Consider the following 8,308-nt stretch of genomic DNA (forward strand, 5'->3'; position numbering starts at 1 on the left):
TCTAAGGAAGTCTCTAGATTTTGCTCGCCTGAAGTAGAGTATATTGTGATAAATTGCAGGCCACACTACTTGCCTAGAGAGTTTTCAGCTATACTTTTCGTGGCTGTTTATTTACCACCACAGACAGATGCTGGCACTAAGACCGCACTCAGACAGCTGTATAAGGAAATAAGCAAACAGGAAACCACTCACCCAGAGGCGGCGCTCCTAGTAGCCGGAGACTTTAATGCAGGGAAACTTAAATCAGTTCTACCAAATTTCTATCAGCATGTTAAATGTGCAACGAGAGGGAAAAAAATTCTAGATCACCTGTACTCCACACACAGAGATGTGTACAAAGCTCTCCCTCACCCTCCATTTGGTAAATTTGACCACAACTCTATCCTTCTGATTCCTGCTTACAAGCAAAGATTAAAGCAGGAAGCACCAGTGACTCGGTCTATAAAAAAGTGGTCAGATGAAGCGGATGCTAAACTACAGGACTGTTTTGCTATCACAGACTGGAACATGTTCTGGGATTCTTCCGATGACATTGAGGAGTACACCACATCAGTCACTGGCTTCATCAATAAGTGCATCGAGGAAGTCGTCCCCACAGTGACTGTATGTACATACCCCATCCAGAAGCCATGGATTACAGGCAACATTCGCACTGAGCTTAAGGGTAGAGCTGCCTCTTTCAAGGTGTGGGACTCTAACCCGGAAGCTTACAAGAAATCCTGCTATGCCCTGTGACGAACCATCAAACAGGCAAAGCGTCAATACAGGGATAAGATTGAATCATACTACACCGGCTCCGATGCTCGTCTTATGTGGCAGGGCTTGCAAACTATTACAGACTACAAAGGGAAGCACAGCTGCGAGCTTCCCAGTGACATGAGCCTACCAGGTGAGCTAAATCACTTCTATGCTCACTTCGAGGCAAGTAACACTGAGGCATGCATGAGAGCATAAGCTGTTCCCGGACAACTGTGTGATCACACTCTCCGTAGCCGACGTGAGTAAGACCTTTAAACAGGTCAACATACACAAGGCTGCGGGGCCAGACGGCTTACCAGGACGTGTGCTCTGAGCATGTGCTGACCAACTGGCAGGTGTCTTCACTAACATTTTCAACATGTCCCTGATTGAGTCTGTAATACCAACATGTTTCAAGCAGACCACCATGGTCCCTGTGCCCAAGAACACAAAGGCAACCTGCCTAAATGACTATAGGCCCGTAGCAGTCACGTCCATAGCCATGAAGTGCTTTGAAAGGTTGGTAATGGCTCACATCAACACAATTATCCCAGAAATCCTAGACCCACTCCAATTTGCATACCGCCCAAACAGATCCACAGATGATGCAATCTCTATTGCACTCCACACTGCCATTTCCCACCTGGACAAAAGGAACACTTATGTGAGAATGCTATTCATTGACTACAGCTCAGCGTTCAACACCATAAGCTCATCACTAACCTAAGGATCCTGGGACTAAACACCTCCCTCTGCAACTGGATCCTGGATTTCCTGACGGGCCGCCCCCAGGTGGTGAGGGTAGGTAACAACACATCTGCCACGCTGATCCTCAACACTGGAGCTCCACAGGGGTGCGTGCTCAGACCCCTCCTGTACTCCCTGTCCACCCACGACTGCATTGCCAGGCACGACTCCAACACCATCATGAAGTTTGCAGACGACGCAACAGTGGTAGGCCTGATCACAGACAACGACGAGACAGCCTATAGGGACGAGGTCAGAGACCTGGCCGTGTGGTGCCAGAATAACAACCTATCCCTCAACGTAGCCAAGACTAAGGAGATGATTGTGGACTACAGGAAAAGGAGGACCGAGCACGCCCCCATTCTCATCAACGAGGCTGTAGTGGAGCAGGTTGAGAGCTTCAAGTTCCTCGGTGTCCACATCAACAACAAACTAGAATGGTCCAAACACACCAAGACAGTCGTGAAAAGGGCACGACAAAGCCTATTCCCCCTCAGGAAACTGAAAAGATTATGCATGGGTCCTGAGATCCCCAAAAGGTTCTACAGCTGCAACATCGAGAGCATCCTGAGTGGTTGCATCACTGCCTGGTATGGCAATTGCTCGGCCTCCGACCGCAAGGCACTACAGAGGGTTGTGCGTACGGCCCAGTACATCACTGGGGCTAAGCTGCCTGCCATTCAGGACCTCTACACCAGGCGGTGTCAGAGGAAGGCCCTAAAAATTGTCAAAGACCCCAGCCACCCCAGTCATAGACGGTTCTCTCTACTATCACATGGCAAGCGGTACCGGTGTGCCAAGTCTAGGACAAAAAGGCTTCTCAACAGTTTTTACCCCCAAGCCATAAGTCTCCTGAACAGCTAATCAAAGTGCTACCCGAACTATTTGCATTGTGAGCCCCCCAAAACCCCCAACCCCTCTTTTTACGCTGCTGCTACTCTCTGTTTATCATATATGCATAGTCACTTTAACTATACATTCATGTACATACTACCTCAACTGGCCCGACCAACCAGTGCTCCCGCACATTGGCTAACCGGGCTATCTGAATTGTGTCCCGCCACCCACCACCCGCCAACCCCTCTTTTACGCTACTGCTACTCTCTGTTCATCATATATGCATAGTCACTTTAACCATATCTACATGTACATACTAACTCAATCAGCCTGCCTAACCGGTGTCTGTATGTAGTCTCGCTACTTTTATAACCTCGCTACTGTATATTGCCTGTCTTTTTACTGTTGTTTTATTTCTTTACTTACCTATTGTTCACCTAACACCTTTTTTGCACTATTGGTTAGAGCCTGTAAGTAAGCATTTCACTGTAAGGTCTACACCTTTTGTATTTGGCGCACGTGACAAATAAACTTTGATTTGATCTTTGATTTGATCATAAAACCCTGCTTTACTTACCTATTGTTCACCTAACACCTTTTTTGCACTATTGGTTAGAGCCTCTAAAACACCGCTACAACACTGTATACACCTTTTGTATTTGGCGCACGTGACAAATAAACTTTGATTTGATCATAAAACCCTGCTACAATACTGCTACAACACCGCTATAACACCGCTACAATACTGCTACAACACCACTACAACACCGCTTCAACACCACCGCTATAACACCGCTACAACACCACAGCTACAACACAGCTACAACACCGCTACAACACTGCTACAACACTGCTATAACACCGCTACAACACAATCGCTATAACACCGCTATAACACCGCTACAACACCACAGCTACAACACCGCTACAATACCACCGCTATAACACCATCTAACACCGCTACAGCACCACTACAACACCACCACAACACTGTCTAACACCGCTACAACACCGCTACAACACCACTACAACATCGCTACAACAGCACTACAACACCGTCTAACACAGCTACAACACCGCTACAACACCGCTACACCATCGCTACAACACCGCTACAACACAGCTACAACACTGCTACAACACCAGTACAACACAGCTACACCACCGCTATAACACCGTCTAACACTGTCTAACACTGCTACAACACCGCTACAACACCACTGCTATAACACCGTGTAACACCGCTACACCACCGCTACAACACCACTATAACACCGTCTAACACCGCTACAACACTGCTACAACACTGCTACAACACCGCCACAACACCGCTAAAACACCGCTACAACACCGCTACAACACTGCTACAACACCGCCACAACACCGCTAAAACACCGCTAAAACACCGCTACAACACCGCTACAACACTGCTACAACACCGCCACAACACCGCTAAAACACCGCTACAACACTGTATTCAACTCATCATGGTCAAATTTGCAATTATGTTCGGGAACTGGAAATCCTTACTTGTCCCATTTTCTACAGTTATCCTGTCAGACCGTCACCTTAGTCAGAAGATGGATGCTGTTATCAAATGTAATAACGTTAAGCTATTCCGGGAAAGAACCCACTTTTCATGTTATTTCATTGCATTAGTCCCTAGGGTTCTTTGTAAACCACAGATGGGAAATATTGTTTTCTCTGCTTTTCATACCACAGTTGACTAAATGACGTGACAGAGAAAGACATGGCAAAATGTGGGGGCCTAAGGACTAGACATCTAGATTTTAGGGACAATAGCACAAAATTAACATTTTAAACTACAATTAAAAAAATATATATGTGTATGTGGAAGCAGAATGGCAGAGAGAGAGAGCGAGAGAGAGCGAGAGAGAGAGATGAAAACATTGAGTCTGTGATCTCTATGGAGCCGATTGAGATTCTAATGGCGGTCAGTGTGAAACTTGGATCAAGCACTCCATCTTGTGAGCGTCACTTGAGGCCCTGGCACTTGTCTGGGTGAGGTGGCGGCCTGGTGGGGGGAGAAGACAGGAGTAACACAGCTAGTGACGTACATGTGTTCAGCAGTAATGAATCATTGAGAAACGCTGCTGCTGCTAGTGGTGGTGAACGCCCCTCACTCTGTCACACACTGAGATGTTTGCAGGTTCACCTCCAGAATACAACGCAGGTCATCTGGAGTGGTTAGGAGAATGTTAACAAACAGTAATGTCATTGCTTAGTTGAGATTGGTGAGTGTTGCTCTGCAGTGCAGTATGTACAGTATGTATACTATTTCTGCCCATGGTAAAGTATGGAGGAGACTTTGAGAGGAACCAGGTCAAAGGGGGAGAAAGGGTCCCTTGCTTACATTGTGCAGTGCACATCTAAGTTGGTGTATAATCATGTTTAAGAAAAGTTGAAAAGCTGTAATCCACAGACAATGCTTCAAAATGGCCATATGCATTCTTAAAGTTGAGCTCTAGTAAGCTCCTATAGCATTCTGAACATTCTGTTTAAGACATTTTAAGGGATTACCATATTGCCATGAAATGTTGGGCAGGTGCATTTTGGGCCCCGTCTGTGCTTCTTGAAGTTAATTAGTACAATTATGTTAATTTAGAATTTACTCTGAGGTCATCTGTTATAAATATTAATCAAGGCTCAGCACTATTTTATTTCCAATTTATAATTCAGGGCACAAAGTCTGGCATTTGATTGTCTGACTGAGATTCATTATGAGAAGTGCCCCACCAAAATTACAATTCTGTCCATTTTCTGAACACGTCTTGTGCATAACATTATTATACAGGCTCTTTCTTGTAGAATAGACCAGCCACTGAGATAAAGATCAATTACCCACTTGGAAAAAACGGGTTAAATCAACGTTGTTTCCACGTCATTTCTACAACAACATCAAAAAATCTATGATGACGTTGAATCAACGCGGAAAAGGAATTGGATTTGCAAAAAGTCCTCAACATAAGGGCATTTAGTCTTTTTTTCTTTTAACCTAAATTCAATGACATGGTGAAATATTTTGTTTATTTCACGTTTGACAACTCATTGAAAAGTAAATTATAACTAGATGTTCAACTGTGTGTGCCTAGTGGGTATGGACAAACAATTATGTCCACATCCAACACACACACACACACACACACACACACACACACACACACACACACACACACACACACACACACACACACAAACATTATGACTCATCTCATTCAAACTATCCCAGACTTTCACAGATGCATTCCTTCAAGTTACATACATGCGCAGACGAAATCTCTGAGCTCAGAGCGTAACACTTGTCGCGGGTCTTGGCTATATAAATCCAAACTGCCGTCCTTTCTTTGAAGAACACCTTATAACAATTTCTTGAACAACACTACTGGAAAAGGAAGGCAGCTCTCGACAAATAACTAAAATCTTCCAGGACACACAACGGCTCAACTGAAGGTACGAGACCTTTTCTGTTGGCAACAAGTCCATTCATATATCATACTTCATTTGAAACTTTTATTTACATTTGTCTGTCGGCAGGTTACATGTTCTTTTTTCCTCAACATGAAGAGCTGTTTATAGTTTTTCATATTAACTTGATGGATACTGAAAGATCATAAATCATATAGTCTCTCTGTTAGCTCTCCTTGTGATTTTGTGGACATTTCATCAGCCCCTGGATTTATGGACCACTACATGGATTACTTTGAATTTACATATTCTATTTGATTTATTTATAGCTGTAAATTCCTAGTCCGATAATGCTAGACGACCAGAGTTTAAAATTCTAGACAGTGTATTCTCATCACAATTGACAACTTTTACATAAAAGTCATACACATTTATTTTATATTATCCAGCAACTCGCCTCTCCATTTTACGCACAAATTACGCATCAACGTATTGTACAGAAATAATCATCATTGAGAGGAGACGTGAAGTTAATTGGCTCCTTTCTTTTTTAGATTCCTGTTGATCCCGACATGAAGCTCAATTTACTTGTCACCACCGTGGTTCTGCTGGTTGCCTTCTTACCGCGCTATGAATGTAGGGCTGTCGAGAGCCCTGACGATGTCCAGCGCTCCACCGCTCCACAGCCCGACGCGCAGCAACAGTCTCTTCCCCTCCTGACCCGACTCGGAGAGGAATACTACATCCGACTGGGCAACGGGAACCGCAACTCTGCCGCGTCCGCACCGAAAGTCATGCACCCCGAGGGCTCCCCAGCGGTCTACAACAGAGCCTTGCAGCTCCAGCTGACGCAGCGCCTTCTACAAGGCAAAGTTGGGGACATCAATAGGTTCATCAGCGGCTTCGCGAACCAGCTCGACGACTCGATGGAGAGGGGGAGGAGGTCCGACGACCCACCGATTTCTCTAGATCTCACGTTCCACATGCTTCGACAGATGATGGAGATGTCCAGAGCTGAACAGTTACAGCAACAAGCCCATAGCAACAGAAAAATGATGGAGATCTTCGGGAAATGAAAACTGCATCAATCCATCCGCCAAAGATTTGTTTTTACGTTTAGCTCAAAACACAATTATCTATACCATAGTGCTGCTTTTCCATCTTTGTTTATAATGATTTATTTTATAGCTTTAACTTCCAACGATGGAGACTAAATGGGCTTGTACATGACTTGTGTAATTATCAGATTGTAGCCTATATCATGCAAGATAAACTATGTCCTGTTCATTTATATTAGGCTACTGTTGTTAAAGTGCTCAATCCAAACTGTAGCATTTACAAGATTTTTTCTTTAAGATATGAACATATTTTTTGGTAGACCTTATAGGCTTAGGAAATTACATTTTATTGTATGTTATGTTATTTAAGTTTGTTAATAAACTTATGAGCAACCAGTCAATTTTTGTTGTGCAAGAGAATGTCTTATATTTATATTTTTCAATAAAATCTGAAAAGTTAAGTTTGCACTTTCCTGTGGATATTTAAAAATTCAACAGTTTATTGCCCATAACAGTTATAGCCTTGAAAACATTTGAATATAAATTTGGCTTTGTTTAAATACTGCACACAAACCTTTCACTGATCTGAAGTGTTCGGCAAAAAACCCTGAACAGGATTGTCTGTTTAACCTGCAGTAGTCCGTACATCAGAAGAAAGTGCGAAGACAGGGAGAGAGCTTTCTTAGATTCCTGTATATGTCTAATCGTATGAGCATCGAACAGCAGCACCTGTCCTTTTCAAACCAACGGCAATAGTTGATATACCATTTGCAATGTGTTGAGAAATAAGTCCAAAAAGAAAGATTCAAAAAGGAAGATTACTCTTAATAATACAGATCTAACAAAACATGTTAACAGTTTTTCCGGTCCTTTGAAGTGATTTAGGATCAGCTCTCTGCCTGGTGTGTGTGCTCTGATCCTGGACCCGGGCCGTGGGGTCAAAATACACAAAACAATTGATGTGTCAAGGTCCATTGTCTGCCCTACATAGTAACAGGGGACTTATTACAGCACAGAGCCTAAGTTGAAAAGGTTACAGTGAACTATGCAGCAAACGTGATTGGAATGGAAGTGTAAATGATGGATCTGGATCCGGTTTCGATACCTGCTGGTTAAATCACCTCAGAGACCAGGGGAGGTCTGTGGGGAGGGGGAGCACTTTGACTGGCTAGTAGATGGACAGTTGAAACAGGTTAATAAAACTGAAGAGATGACATGAAATGTACAAAAGGAAAATAGTACATCAGTTGTCTATATGTGCAGTGAAACAATCCTAACACCACTCAAGATATCTGGAGAAACTGAACTGATTAACCAGACTATCAGGTCTGATATCTGCATCAGATTTATCTCTACATGGATCCGTGTGTGTGAGACACGTTAAAGCACCACCTCAAGATCCACCTCTCTCACACACACACACACACACACACACACACATGTGCGCGCACGCACGCACGCACGCACGCACGCACGCACGCACGCACGCACACACACACACA

At 43.9% G+C, this 8,308-nt stretch overlaps 1 protein-coding gene across 1 annotated transcript; it reads left to right on the forward strand.

Moving 5' to 3' along the window:
* Window positions 1-5,517: 5,517 nt before the first annotated feature.
* Window positions 5,518-7,218, forward strand: LOC115148137 (corticoliberin-1). Its single transcript, XM_029690179.1, has 2 exons — window positions 5,518-5,793; window positions 6,303-7,218. Exon 2 carries the CDS (start codon window positions 6,321-6,323, stop codon window positions 6,822-6,824), a length of 504 nt encoding a protein of 167 aa, XP_029546039.1. The 5' UTR covers window positions 5,518-5,793; window positions 6,303-6,320; the 3' UTR covers window positions 6,825-7,218.
* The last annotated feature ends 1,090 nt before the right edge of the window (window positions 7,219-8,308 follow it).

Source organism: Salmo trutta, chromosome 2 (genome assembly GCF_901001165.1).
Source record: "Salmo trutta chromosome 2, fSalTru1.1, whole genome shotgun sequence".
Taxonomy (NCBI): Eukaryota; Metazoa; Chordata; class Actinopteri; order Salmoniformes; family Salmonidae; genus Salmo; species Salmo trutta.